The sequence below is a fragment of the Chrysochloris asiatica genome, unplaced genomic scaffold, assembly GCF_000296735.1.
Source record: "Chrysochloris asiatica unplaced genomic scaffold, ChrAsi1.0 scaffold00031, whole genome shotgun sequence".
In the NCBI taxonomy this organism is placed as follows: Eukaryota; Metazoa; Chordata; class Mammalia; order Afrosoricida; family Chrysochloridae; genus Chrysochloris; species Chrysochloris asiatica.
In genome coordinates, this window is record NW_006408549.1 from 20,303,934 (window position 1) to 20,319,628 (window position 15,695).

A 15,695-nucleotide genomic window follows, 5' to 3' on the forward strand; every position below is an offset into this window, starting at 1 on the left:
CCAAAACCCACATCATTGAGAACAGAGCAGGAAAGTTGCATTGAATAATTGTTTTTTCTAATCATAACAATACAGCTGCTTAGTCTTCAAGGGTGGCAAAGGTTGTCCTATGAGAATTTCCTTGAGAAATCCAACGAGCCCTGATCTTGCCCCTTCATCTTACAACTTAGAACATTTCAAAGGACTATGATTTGAGTTCTTCAAGGATGGTCAAACTGCCATTTTGATGTGACATAAATCAAAGAGCACAGAATCCTTTGGGGGAAAGGTTAGAGAGATGGAAAGACTGCCTCCAGAAGTGTGTAAGACCTAAAAGGATTTATCAAGAAACCAAAACTTTACATTCTGGTGTTTTTAATAAAAATGGCTTCGATTTTGTAGCAATACTTTTGGACTTAGTATATGTATCTGTGTACAAGTGGTGGTGTAGGATAAGTACTGGACTGGTAACCATATGGTTGGTGATTCAAACTCACCACCCACTCCTTGGAAATGCTATATACTAAGTCACTAACACAGTTCTGAGTCAGAACTGGCTTGACAGCACTTACACTGCCACTCACACCATGCACATGTATGCATGAGTGCACACACTTTTCTGTTTCCCCCACTACGCCTGTTTTTGAGATTCATCCATGGTGTTGCATTTAACAGTAGTTTGTTCTTTCATGTGGCTAAGTAGTAGTCCAGTATATGAATACACAACTTTTTTACCCATTTATTTGTTGATTTAGGCTACTTCCAATTTTTGGTTTTTATAATTAAATTTGTTGCAAACATTAATGGGTAAGTCTTTGTGTGACCAAATGCTCTCATTTCTTTTGGGCGCTTAAAAAAGTTAATGGGAAAACTTCCAATTATCTTTTAATTCAATTTTTCCATGAATTGTTTAAAGCCCCCTCATACCTAAAAATGACAACTGTTAAGTCTTAAAGTTTAAATTGATAAGAAATGACCAGTACTATCCCAAAGTGGTTACCTCATTTAGTTTTAATTGGCATTTCCCCAGTGACTAATGCTGTTGAGTATCTTTTCATGTGCTTATTTGCTATCAGTATATTTTCTTTTGTGAAATGTTTATTCACATCTCTGCCCATTTTTAAAAAATACAGTTTCTATTTATAGGATTTTTTAAAATTTTTTTTAGAGTATCTGAGAGGACTGAATGGATTTCTCATGAACTTTCTGAAGTTCCCTCGTATTCTGAACACTATTATTGCAATTTATTTTCTTCCTTTTTCTTTCTCTGTCTGTTTATCAAGGTTCATTTTCCTCCATAAGGCTGCTGTCCAGCACCACTGGTTGAAAAGACTTTACTTTTCCCCAGTGAAATCTTAACACCTTTGTTAAAAATCAATTGATAGTGACAGCACTTAACTACAACAAATGTAGGTATGATTTCTGGACTTACTTCTATTACACTGATATATTTGTCTGTCTTTTCACAAATACCACACTATCTTAATTACTATGGCTTTATAATAAGTCTTGAAATTAGGTAGTGTAGAGCCTTCAAATTTGTTCTTTTGACAAAGTAGTTATTCTAGAAACTTTTTTTGTTTGTTAAGAAAAAATTATATCAGTTTGCCAATTTCTATAAAAAATTTACTGGGTCGTTGATTGACATCATGTTGAAACTATTTGGGAAGTACTGAAGAAAACTGACATCTTTAACAATACTGAGTCTTCCAATCCATTGTTGTTGGTTCTGACTCATAGTGACCCTGTATGGAGTTTCCAAGGAGAAGCTGGTGCATTTAAACCTCCACCTTGCGCTTCAAAGCAACCTTGTTGTCCACCAGTGTTTATCCTACAGCACCATACCAGGGCTTCCAATCCAGAGCACGGTATGTTGTTGTTAAGTGCTGTGGAGTTGGTTCCGACTCAGAGAGACCTTGTATTGGGTTTCTGAGGAGCAGCTGGTGAGTTTGAACTGCTGACCTTGCAGTTCAAATTGACCTCTACATATATTCAGAGCTCTTCTTTGTTCTGAGCAGTATTTTTAGTAGCATCGTCTTACATGTCTTTTGCTATACTTGTTTTCTGATGCTTTAGCAAAGGTACTTAAAAATTTCAAGTTTTTCTAAGATATAGAAATACAATGATTTTTTATTATTTGACCTTGTACCCTGCAACCTCAGTCTTCTTAAACTATTTTTAGTAGTTTTTGGATAGATTTCTGAGTTTTCTGCCAGTCATGTTGTCATATAAGAATAAAAATGGTCTATCTTTCCAGTCTAGGTGTTTTCTGCCCCCTCCCTGTGCCATTTTTTTAAAAAACCTTACAGCAGTAGCTTATGGGCTTCTGGTATGAAAAGAATTATTGCAAATTCACATTTTTAGCCTGCTTCAAATCTCAGGAGGAAAATATTCGATACATTGCAAAACTATTCTTCTAATGTGTTTTTGCTAATTTGTATAAACAAGCTACTGAAGAGATATTAACCATATTTAGGGAGAGGCTGCATGCAAGGTTCAGAATACTTTTTGGTCAGAGTTGCCAGAAGGCAAATTTCTACATAAGAATATTACTATATGCAATTTTAAATATTACTTCTTTCTATTACATATTTGATTAAATGAATAAACCAAATGACTAACGTGGAAATATTGCACCCAAAGGGGGCCAAGAGGCAATGTCAAGAACTAATCTAATGTCCTGCTTATGTTCTCATTTATGAGGAAAAAGAATACCCAAAGGATTCTCGATGTATTCCTGTTGTTGTTGATGTTAAGTGCCGATGAGTCAGTTCCAACCCATAGTGACCCTGTATAGGGTTCCTGAGGAGTGGTTGGTGAGCTTGAACCGTTGGTCTTGTGATTCAAACTGACTTTGCAGTCCAGCGCATTAACACACATTGCCACACCAGAACTCCTAACAAGTCCAAATAAAAATGCTGATCTTTGAGGCAACTGACAACTGAACTGGGATTTCAGAACATTCTCAGAATCATATTACCTCAATAAGGTCTCACTCACTCGTAATGAACCCTAACAGTTGGCAATGACTGATGATTTTGTGCCCATGATGCCAACGTGACTTAGAGAACTTAATCAAGACTAGAATTAGTGCTAGAATTTTAATATCATCTAAACATCTGATTGAATGAGACAGTTCAAGATTGTGCCACTTGATTTAAAAATGTGTGAATATAATTCTGAAAAAAGCACAAAAACCCACCCCTTCCCCCCTGAACAACAGCATAATAAAAGAGCCTAACCTCCAATTCTTTTTCATCAAAGTACTGCAGCCATTGAAGGGGAACAACTTCATTAAAACCATCAAGAAAAGCTTTGGTCTGTTCTTGTACTCCACGAGAAAAACGCCATTCTGTCATTAGACTGAAAATAAAGAAGGTATTTAAAATTGATCATTTTCTCTGAAAGTTTAGAAATGTCAAAGAGTTATGATAGTCATTCTTTTTGTAAATATACCCTATCGAGACACACACGTATGCATGTAATTTTAGCAGTAACACCTACTTCTTCAAAGGAAATCAGTAGCTATTTAAAATGCTTTTGAAAACTGATAGGGGTCTTCACTTGCTGGTTGTTGTTGTTAAGTGTGGTTGAGTTGATTCCGACTCAATAGTTACACTGTATAGCATTCTGAGGAGTAGCTCCTACTTGATGGTAAGACAGCTAAAATCCAGCACTAATTATTGCTTGTTCATACCTAGAAAATAATTCCAAATACTGTACAATGACACAGGATGAGAATACCAACAGTCATTTAACAGGCTCTCCCCTCTAGCAGTTTGCCAAGGGAAATCTGAGCATTCTTACAGCTGTGCAGACCAGGAAAACAATGATAACATGTCTATAGGTTATGAGCTTGTAAAGTTGATGGTGTCTCTGTTTGAGACCGTGTCAAGGTGCAGAAATGGTTCCTTACCTGCTGGTTTACTGGAGAACATGAAAAGTTGCTAACCAGAATAGAATGACTGATGACTCCTCAGAAGAAACATTTGGAGGAGAATGAAAAAGCAGGTGTAGAGAAGGGAAACAGTATAAAGAAGTAGAATTAAAGAATACAGCCTGTTAGTGACACATAACCTTTGTGAGGAGTTTCTGAAAGAAGACCGATCTGGAAGTATAGTACACACTTGATGGAAAGTCAGACTACCAGGTAATTAAAAGCTAGCTGATCCATGACTCCCCCATCTGTAACACTTCTTCTGTCCCGCCAGCCTTTGTCCCATACCTTCCACCACTTGAACTTTTATTTCCATTAGCCCACAAGGTGCTCAGATCATTCTTTCCTAAAAATAAAAATGGAAAAACCTTTCCCAAAAATGTTCCCGAAGAACTTCTATTTGCCAAACCTGAACCCCTCCTTCAGTTCTCAGCCAACATGAACTTCCTTTAGAGTCAGACAACAGCACTCCTAACTCTCCCTGGCCCAGCAATATTCATACTACTATTCCTGATTTAGTATTAGAGACTCCTCCACTGTTTTCACAGTAATCAGCAAATGTTTCTGTCACTTAGATCACTGCCTTCTCTTCTAGCTATACACTCTCCAAGGATGGTTATTATCAACTACTAAAGTTTTAATTATCATATAGAAGCTAATCATTCTTAAATCTCCAAATTTTGCTTCCTTGTCAAGATTAAAGTATTTATAGGTCATCTTTTCTTGGATAACTGATACAGAAACTTCAGTCATCAAGTATTTCATTTACTAGTCTTTCCCTGGTAGTCTCTGGGTGATGCAAATGGTTAAGTGCTTAACTGCTAGCTGAAAGGTTGGTGGTCTGAACCCACCCAGAGGCAACGTTTTTTTTTTTTTTTTTTTAATTTAAGGTTTTTATTGTGGATTGAGTGAAAGTTTACAGGGCATATCATCAGTTTCACATTCAACAAATCATACACCTTGTTTCATTACAATGATTACAATCCCCTCCATAAACCATCAGTTAACAGCATTTCTCTCTATCCAGTTTAGCTTTTTAAAAACAAACAAATAGACACACTCACTCAGGCATATATAAAATTTACATCTCCAAAGGGCATATTTGGAGGACAGTACTGGTGATCTGCTTCTGAGAGGTCAGAGCCTTGAGAATCCTATTGCGAAGTACTTACTCTACAACATGGGATCACCGTGAGTTGGAATCAATTTGTGGCACAATGTCCAACAAGTCATTGGATCTGGACCATTCCCTTCCCTGTAGCTTTCCCAAAAATCCATTTTCTCATTTTTATCTCTAATTCCTTTTCCTTGTTGTTGTTGTTAAGTACACTCGAGTCAATTCTGACCCATAGAGACCCTGTATAGGGTTTTCAAGGAGCAGCTGGTAAGCTTGAACCAACGACCTTGCAGTTTAAATGACTTTGCAGTCTGATGCATTAGCCCACAGCACCACACCAGGACTCCTGTTACAGACCTTTAATAACTCTCCCTACTGGGAGTCCGGGGTGGTACAAAGGTTAATGTACTTCTCTGCATTACTTTACACATTCACAAAACTTTCTATTACTTATTTATTCACAGATTAACTGAGGACTTATTTGTGAACCCAAAAGCAAGGCACTACAACTAAAAAGGAGGATACTATTACATACTTTAAAAGAAGACAACCCACTTCCAACAAACTAACCAGTGAAAAATCCTGTGGAGCATTTCTTAATTGGTCTTCTAACCTGGAGATTCTTGTTCCCACTTTTCACTACCACCGTGCCTCTTTCAATCTGTTACCCCCACAAATGTCAGAAATACCTTTCCAAAATCAATTCTGATCAATTTAAGTTTTAATTTGTTTTGACAATTCTTTAAAATTTAGAACAAAAATTCAGGTCCGTTAAAACAATATGTAGTCTCTCTCCTTGGATTAAGTATAATGTGGCAACCATTCTAGATCCTTCCTAGCCATTAATTCACATAGGAGCATAGTCTCAGGGGACACCTACATCAGCAGGCATAACACAGTTCACAAAGACGACTGTCTTTCTTTGCTTAATAGTGACTGGGGTCTTAAAAGTTTGGGAGCAGCCATCTAAGATGCTTCCCACATTGTCTGAGGAGCTTCAGAAGGTTCATGAAACCATGCATTTTACTGGGATTTTTCCATGAACTATTTGAAACTCCCTCGTATTTATAAAATCACAGGATAAACTAAGACATTTAGTGCCTCAGTTCCTGTACTACTGCTGTTTTCCCTCCTGGAAAGCCCTCCCTTTATCAAGCAAGTCCTTGTTTTTATGACTTAACTAATGCCACCTATGATCAACTGTGACTGCTCTCAGCACAATCAATAGCTCCTTTTCCAATTTGGATTTCTATAATACTCACACAGATTTCCACTATTTATTTACTCACAGATTCACTGAGGACTTATTTTAAGATTCTAAAAAATAGTGTCTACCTTAACATATAGTACAAGGTCCAAATTAAGAAACTAATATAAATCTTGGTGGTGGTGGTTGTGTGCCGTGGAGTCAGTTCCAACTCATAGCAACTCTGTATAGGGTTTCCGAGGCTGTAAGTCTTAACAGGAGCAGAAAGCATCATCTTGTTCCTGCTGAGGGACTGGTCGATTTGAACTATGGACCTTGCAGTTAGCAGCCCATCTTGTAATCCACTACACTACCGGGCTTATGTGATAAAACTTTATTTAAACTGCTTTCAACATCTGAGACCATTGACAGCATTTAAAATAACCTTAAGTTGTTTCACAAAACAATTCTATTAAGAATTATTGTTGGAATGATACATCATTTTACCCTAGAAATGATAAAGAAATAGTAAACAACAAATGTTGGTGACAGTGTAGAAAGATTAGAACTCTCATGCATTTCTGGTGAGACTATGAAATGGTACACCCAATGTGGAAAATAGTATAATGCTTCCTTAAAAATTAGAAATAGCGATACCGTATTATCCAGCAATTTTACTACTAGCTATATATTCTAGAGAAGTAACACTTGTGACAAGAATAAATACATGCACATGCGTATTCATCACAGCACTACACAATAATAAAAAATGGAAATAACCTAAGTGCCCAATTTTAGATAAATGGATAAACTAAGGTACATACACATAATAGAGTATTATGCAACATTAAATAATTAGCAAACCTGAAACTTCTTTTAACATGGGTGAACTTGGAGGACACTATGCTGAGGGCAGTATTCCAATCACAAAAGGACAGATATTGTACAGGACCACTACTTTAAAAAGTCAAGACAAGGTTTACACACAGAAACATTCTTTGATGGTTACTAAGGACTGGGGGTAGGAAGCCGTTAGGGAGGAAGGAAGATTAGTAACTAGAATAGTAGACATGTATTAACTTGGGTGAAGGGGAAAGTAGTATACAATAAGGGGGTCAGCATGAAATGACCAAGGCAAAGGAAGACACTGGGAGGGGCACAAGAATAAAAGGGAACAGTGGTTAATACTACTACATACATGATCCTGCAATAACAGTAAATAAACAGTAACATAGATAACGAAAGGTGAACAGATGTAGAATGCTATGTAGAAGTACATCTTTGAGAATATGGCGGTGGTTGGGTATTGCTGAGTTGGTTCTGACTCATAGTGACCCTGAATAGGAGCAGAAGGCCTCATCTTTCTCCAGCAGAGAAGCTGGTAGAATTGAACTACTGACCTTGCAGTTACCAGTCCAACTCATACCCCACTATTCTACCAGGTCTCCTTTCCATGAGAATATATACATACCATTGTTGCTACGTGCTGTTGAGTCAGTACCCACTCATAGTGGTCCTGTGTAGGGTTTCCGAGGAGTGGCTGGTGAGCTTGAACTGTAGCAGTTCAAAGCAGCGACCTTGCAGTCCAGCGCGGTAACTCACAGGGCCACACCAGGACTCCTATGTTTTTAAGTATCATGGAGTCAGTTCTGACACATGTGTATATATATGCATACTGCTGCTGCTGTTATTAAGAGTCTTTGAGTTGGTTCCGACCCATAGCAACCCTGTGCAGGATTTCTGAGGAGCAGCTGGTGAGCTTGAACTGCCAACCTTGTGGTTCAAGCCGACTTTGCAGTTCAGTTCATGAATCTACAGCACCACACCAGGACTCCATTTTGGCAAAAGATACTTCTACATATGAGGGTGAATCAAAATTACCTGCACTCTGGTTGTACAATTTATTTCAATCAACTTTTAGAAAGGACAAATATATCATTTTTCAACACAATCTCCTTGCTTTTCCATCTGTCAACAAACTTTTGTATTTCCTTATTAAAAAATGTTTAGACTGCGCTGTGAGCCACAAATACACTGCTGTCTTTACTTCTTCATCAGAGGAGAATCTTCATCCTGCAATGGCTGCTTTCAGGGGACCAAAGTGGTGAAAATCCCATGGAGCTACAGGGAGGACAGTTTAATACCTCAAAATGAAGTTTTTGCAGAGTGTCAACAGTGTGGGCTGGGGTGTGTAGATGTATACATCATCATGCAAGATCACAATGCTCTTGGATAGCAGTCTTTTGTGTTTAATCTCAAGTTTAGGCTTTGGCTCTTCAGTGAGCACCTCACTGTATCATGCACTGCTGATTGCTGAACCTTTTTCCTGATAGTGTTCCAATACTGGGCCTTGAGAATCCCAGAAAACTGTAAGCATCAAATTCCAGCTGATGGTTGATCTTTGAACTTCTTCTTGGTTGGCGATTGAGGATGTTTCCATTCCATACTCTGCTGTTTACACTCTCAGGCTTGTAGTGATGAATCCGTGTCCCAACACCAGTAATGAATTTTTTAAAAGAAACTCTTACTTTCCTTTGAGTATCGGTCCAAATTTTGTTTGCAAATGTCCAAATGTTTCTGTTTATACTCTTCTTTGAGTTGCTTTGGTACTCATATCGCACAAACTTTTCGAAACCCAAGTCTGTCAAGGAATACAGCAGCACAGCCATGGCTGACTTGCAAATGATTTGCTACATAATTCACTGTCACTCTTTCAGTTCGGAGAATCATTTTACATGCACGCTCAATGTTGTCATCACTATGGATGTGAATGGGTGTTTTAATATAAGCGACTGTGGATAATTTTTGACTCACACTCATGTGTGTGTGTACATACATACTATACATTAGCAAAGGATATTTCTACATGTGTACGTGTATGTACTGCAAATATATCCAGGTATGTAGTAGAGAATACAGGAAGCAAAGTATGATAACTTCCTTGGTATAAAGAAATACCTTTAAAGACTAAGTCACTGGTCTTGAGCTCTTAGGACAATAGCCTCAGGGGACAGCTAGATCAACTGGCATAGCACAGTCTTCAAAGACAACTGTCTTTCTTTGGAGAGCAACAACCAAGGTCAGTTTGGGAGCAGCTAAGATGCTTCTCATCTAGAGCAAAAATTGAAGAAAATCATAGACTCAAGGAAATAGTCCAAAGGACAAATGAACCACGCAAACCACAGCCTCCAAAAGTCTGAGATGAGAAGAACTAGATGGTGCCCAGCTAACACTTCCAACCACCCTTATTAGGATCACAATACAAGGTCCTGGACAGGAGATAAATGTACAATAAAATTCAAAATCATAAAAAAGATCAGAGTTATTAACCTGATAGACAGGTGGAATACCTGAGACTATGGCTATTAGACACCCCTCAAACCTAGAACTAAACTCACTTCGAGGGATCAACTATCAGTTAAACAACAGACATGCTTACGAAGCGAAGAATCATACTTGTGAGCAATGTGCTTCTCAGCACAATCAACCATTTGAGAATAAAACATCAAGATCTGCCCCAGCATAGGACGGGAAATGGAAATGAAGAACCCAGGGAAGCAGGGGGAAGAGTGCTGTTACTTTGAGGGAATTACAAGTAATGTCACTAAACAAAATGTGCACAAATTGTAAGGAAATTTTCCTAGGATGTGGCCTAAAACACCTTTTACTTACAACAGATAAAAAGGAGAGTGGGGACTATTGGGCCCAGAGTCAGTGACATAGCCACAGAGAACTAGAGTGGAGAGTGAAGTGTCCAGCTGATAAGAAGAGAGGGCATATGCCCAAGAACACCCACACTTGCAGATAATGCCCACTTAGACCTGGCTTCAATGACTGGATGATCAGAGTTCAACTAAAAGAAGAAATAAGATGGGTAAAAAAGAGTAATATGATACAATTTGATGAACTTGACCTACACCTATGGATGCAGTAGCTCAAAAGAGGGAACAAATATTTACGGCGAAGATCATTCCCACCTCCTCCATATGCAGAGTGGACAAGGGATGGGCAACCTGGACATTGGCTACCCAAAATGGGGGGTCTACAAAGGCAAGAAGTGACTGGCTTACAGTCTTTCGAGAGGGAGCCTAGATCCAGAGAGCACAGAGGAAGGTAGAATCTCCACTGAGTAGTATACAAACTGTCTGATGAAAAGAGATGGGGATAGGACTCATGGGGTAAAACAGTGAACAGTTGCTATCCGGTCTGTGAGGGTTGACAATGTAAAGGTAGACGTTTTGTAATAAAAAGAGGGCAGTGGTTGACTTTGAAGTCCAGGAGCAGAGGTCCCTGGGACCATTAAGGTAGAAGAGCAGAGTACGGGGCCGTACCCAGAGAAACAGTGACACCAGACACGAGAGCAGAGACAATGATGTGGAGAGATGGAGCGGCTGGGGTCTCTTAGACCCAGAGAGAGAGAGGGGCTGTGTGCTGATAACCACTGGGTGGGACAGGCTTACAGGGTATACCCTTTGGTTGTTTGATGATGCATGGAGGGGAATGTAATCATGGCAATGAAATGATAAACAATAGGATGAATGTAAAGTGAATGTATCTCCCATGTAAACTATCACGTAATTCACAATACAACATAAAAAAAAAAAAGAACTCAACATGGATTAAAGGCCTAAAGGTAAAACCTAGAATTATAAAGATCACCAATGAAAAAATAAGGACCGATTTAGGGACTCTGCTACATGACATAAATACACTATCAAAACACAACTGAAAATACCCAAATAGCAGACAAAATGAATAACTGGTACCTCCTAAAAATTAGACACTGATGTGCAACAAAGCACTTCACCAAGAATAAAAAGAGAACCCTCAGACTAGGAAAAAATGTTTGGCAATGACATATCAGGCAAAGAACTACTCTATAAAATTTATAGAACACTTCAACTCCTGAAAAAAAAAAGACAAATAATTCAATTAAAAAATGGGCAGAAGACATGAACCAACACTTCACCAAAGAAGTTATTTAGGAGGCCAATAAACATAGGAAGAAATGCTCATGATCACTAGCATTGGAGAGATGCCAATCAAAACAATAATAAGTTATATTCTTCCTCCAGCATTAATGGCAAAATTTAAAAAAGGAAACAGAAAATGCCAAATTATGGCTAGGGTGTGAGGAGACTGGAATCCCTCAACACTGCTGGTGGGACCGCAAAATAGTGCAACCACTCAGGAAAATGATATGACATTTTCTCAAAAGGCTGGAAACAGAAATACCATATAACCCATCAATCCCTCTACCTAATACATTGTTGTTGGTGTTAAGTACCATCGAGCTGGTACCGACTCATAGCGCCCTTATCCACAGCAGAATGAAACATTGCCTGATTCTGGGCCAACCTCACTACTGTTGCCATGCTTGAGCCCATTGATGCTGCCACTTTGCCAATCCATCTCACTGGGGGTCTTCCTCTTTTTCTCCGACTCTACACCTTACCTAATGTATATCCTCAAGAAATAAGAGCTGTGACCCAAAGAGCTAAATGCACACCCATGTCCATTACAGAAGTATTCAAACAGCACAAAGATAGAGACAGTTTAAATGTCCATTAACAGAAGAGTGGTTAAAAACTTTGGTACATACACACAGTGGAATACTATGCAACACTGAAAAATAAGGATGAATCTGCAAAACACCTCACAACACACAACATGGATGAAGCCAGAAGACATTATGTTGAGTGAAATTAATCAATCACAAAAGGACAAACACTGTATGAAATCACTGTTGTGAAACATCATCTTGCTAAATTAAACATTCTATGATAGTTAAGGGGGCAGGGTTGTGGGGGAGACAATTATTCATGGCATGTTAATGTGTGATAGGGCAGGCAATATACAAGAGGCAGATTGGCATAGGAAAGATGAAGGTAGTGGGAGACACAGGGAGGAATGCCAAGAGTTAAAGAAAGTAGAAGTAAATACTGTTAACTGATGGTACATGGAGGGGATTGCAATCATTGTAACGAAACAAAGTAAATGATGTTTTGAATGTTAATTTGATTATCTGCTCTGTAAACTGTCACTCAATTCATATTAAAAATTATTTAAAAAATTCAAATGTAAAATAGGATGAAAATGAGAGTACTATTAATAGATGTAAATCAAGAAGAGGTGATAGTTGAAGAAATACAAGGAATTGGATTTCAGATATATTCAATTTAAGGGAGGTCATTTGTAGTAGGTCATTGGCTGGCAAACTGGCCCACTGCTTGTTTTTGTACAGCATGGGGTGAGGAAGTTTTGACATTATTTACATTGGTTGACGAAATATAAAAATAGTATTTTATGGCATGTGAATATCATGCCAAGTCCATTTTTACAGTGTCCACAAATACTTTCTGTAGTGTAGTGGTTATGAATTAGGCTGCTAACCTCAAGGTTGGCAGCTCGAAACTACCAGCTGTTCCACAGGAGAAAGATGACGCTTTCTGCTCCCATAAAGATTTACATGCACAGGGTCACTATGAATTGGAACCGTACTTAAATACTTAACAATAACAAATACTTTCATTGGAACACAACCACATTACTGCTAATGGTTTTGCACAAAGCTAACAAAGGTGAGTAATCACAGCAGAGACTGCAAGTGGCTTTCAACTCTAAAATAGTTATCATCTGCTCCTTTATGGAAAATGTTTGGATCTACTTGGCTGGCAAATGGAAACTATGTTCTAATGTCCAGATATTACTTTAACAGAAAATTGAAGTCATGGTTCAGAAGAATTCAGAGAAACAGGTTGAACAAAGAAGCTTAGAAAAAATACCATCCTTTAGGAGATGACGATTTACAGAATGTTAATCATTAAAAGAGAAATTGAAGAGAAACCAGACTGGTACAGGATCACAGAATTCAATAAGAGAATAACGATTTTCAAAATGGAGGTTGTGGTGAGCACAGTTAAGTGTTATTGTTGTTGTTAAGTGCTGTTGAGTTGGTTCTGAGTCACAGCAACCCAGTACAGGGGTTCTGGGGAGTGGCTGGTGGGCTTGAACTGCTGGTCTTGTGGTTCAAACTGACCTTGCGGTCCAGAGCTTATCCTACAGTGCCACACCAGGACCCCACGGTTCTGTTGTTGTTAAGCACTGTTAAGTCAATTCCGACTCAGTGACCCTCTGTAGGGTTTCCAAGGATTGGCTGGTGAGCTTGAACAGCCAACACTGCAAAACCCAGGTTAGAAGCCTAGCCTTGACTGCCAAGCAAAGGCTTATTTTTGATTCCATGTTAGATTCCCTTTTTTAAGGTACTCACTTAACTGTGGAGTCCTGAAGTGGCACTATTAGAAAAGCACTGGACTCTAATCACAAGGCCAGCAGTTCAAATCCACCAGCTGCTTCTTGGGAACTTTATCAAGGGTCACTATTAGTCAGAATCAACTTGATGGTACTGAACAACAGAGTCTTGGTTTCCTCATTTAGAAATGAAGGGCTGCACAATCTTTCCAAAGCCTTCTTTAGTTTCAATATTCTGTGATTTCTGATCTGAGCAGAATGCAGCATGCAAGCAACACAAAAAGCAAGGGGCTGTGGTACAGTGAAGGCTGTCATATACCCTCTTATTTCAAGAAGCCAAGTACTGTTGGGAAGGAGAGCTTAAACAAATGCATGCAAGGGAAGCTCTTTTTAAAAGTACATTTGAGGTTTTTTTACTATTTTTTGTGCATTTTTATCAGTTGAAAGACTGAAGAGAGAGAAAATGATTGAGAAGGAGAAGCGAAAGAGTAATAAATGTGGAATATCTTCCCAGAGGAGATAGAAAAGGGAATAGTCAGGGTACAGATGGAGGAAAGAGTTCTAATGTGAAAGTTCTAGAAATTCCAGTCAATGAAGCATAGTACCTTACCCAATATATTCATCTTTGTTCTCCTCAGTCACTAGGATGTTAGAACCTCCCAACTTCAGGTCATGTGAAGTCACTTTTCCCAAAATCTCCATGTCGACAGAAAAGTACATTTCTAAGCCACATTCTTCAATGTTATTGTCTCTGGGTAAAATAAAATATATCCACTAATTAACAAAATGTAAAAATATGTCTCAAAAAAAAGATTTATTAAAAACAAATTGAACTTCAAACCTTATCCAAATAAGGGAGTTATAAAATTCAGTATCAATTGATTCCAAATCCTTAATTGTAAGTTTTTTACTTAACATACGCTTGTAGAATGGTAGAGAGAAACCAGTATCGATAAATTTTCCATGAAAAAGTGCCTGTGAAAGAAAACAAAAAATTTAAAGTTCACAAAAGAAAAATTTTCTTATTTAGAGCACAGTAACAAAAAAAAATCATTTTATAGGCAAAAAAGTTATACTCAGTAAGTTTAATGACATAAATCATAAAATGGTAAGTATGAAAACCAAATTACAGAGCTAAAATTCAGTTCAATTAGTTCAAACCATTAGCTGTATCCAGTCGTACCACTAACTGTACAAGAAGATAGAAAAGGAACTTTATTACCCAAAACCCTGCTCATCCTAATAGATTTTATAATGGAATTAACCTACCTGGGTACTGAGTTGAAATGAGGGGAACTCAGTTCCCCATGCATATAAAAGACCCCTTCCTGATCTCTTGCTAACTCTCCCTGGTGCCTATGAGATTGTCAGCACTGAGCTCATCAGACCTTCCTCACTATTTATAAAGGTCAACCTAGGAAGTCCCTGACTCTCTCATTCCCCTGACTCTCACTGTCATATGCCTATCAAACTCTAAAATCAGATGCCATCTTTCTCACTTTCCCAAACTCCCCCAAACATTATAACTTAACCTCTGGTGCTCATGGTCTATTATTAGAAAAATCCCCTACATAACCACAGCTCTTTTCTTTGAAGATCCTCAAAACTTCTTGCTCTCACAAAAATCTGCCATTTTTTCTGAGGACTTTGCTTCCCCAAGGTCCCTCAAGTGATGGCTGTTTCTCTCCCTGCCCTGTCATGTCAACAGGCATAGAAGTGGGCTATGGGTTTTCCTCATTACTAATTCCAGATTATGGTCCTCTCCCTAACCTGCCCTAGTCCTACAGCTCGGGCCATCGTAGTACATTACTGGTTGCCGTTCCTTATTACAGTCATCCTCTGACCTCTGTGTTTCTCTCTTTCTTATTCCTTCCAGGTTTTCAGGACTCACTGCCATGCTCTTCTGTACTACTCTTATAACTGGAGGTTTCCACATCCACAGTGATGACTGTTTCACGACCCTGGCATTTTAGTCCTTGCAGTTATCTCAGTTTTAACTCTAATTAGCTGAACATTCCTAACTCTGCCTGTCATTAAGCTAAATCCAGTTCCTCCATAATCTGAATTTCAAACATCACCCAATTATCCAGCTCACTGCCTTTAGTACTAAAGCCAACCGTTTCTTACCCCAATGGGACCCAGAATATCTATCTATTGAACCTACTACCTCATGAAGTTTTTTTTTCCTCTTATCCAGTTTAGATGCCATAGTCACTCAGTAAAAT

The 15,695-nt window shown here is 38.5% G+C and overlaps 1 protein-coding gene across 1 annotated transcript in view; it reads right to left on the bottom strand.

Annotated features, from left to right (window-relative positions):
- Positions 1-15,695, bottom strand: part of WWP1 (WW domain containing E3 ubiquitin protein ligase 1) — a 118,514-nt gene that overhangs the window by 21,564 nt on the left and 81,255 nt on the right. Inside the window, exons 17-19 of the mRNA XM_006859263.1 lie at positions 14,312-14,445; positions 14,081-14,221; positions 3,222-3,342 (exon numbers count right to left, since the gene is read on the bottom strand). Of these exons, the coding sequence (XP_006859325.1) occupies positions 3,222-3,342; positions 14,081-14,221; positions 14,312-14,445 (396 nt within the window). The remainder of the gene's footprint in view (positions 1-3,221; positions 3,343-14,080; positions 14,222-14,311; positions 14,446-15,695) is intronic.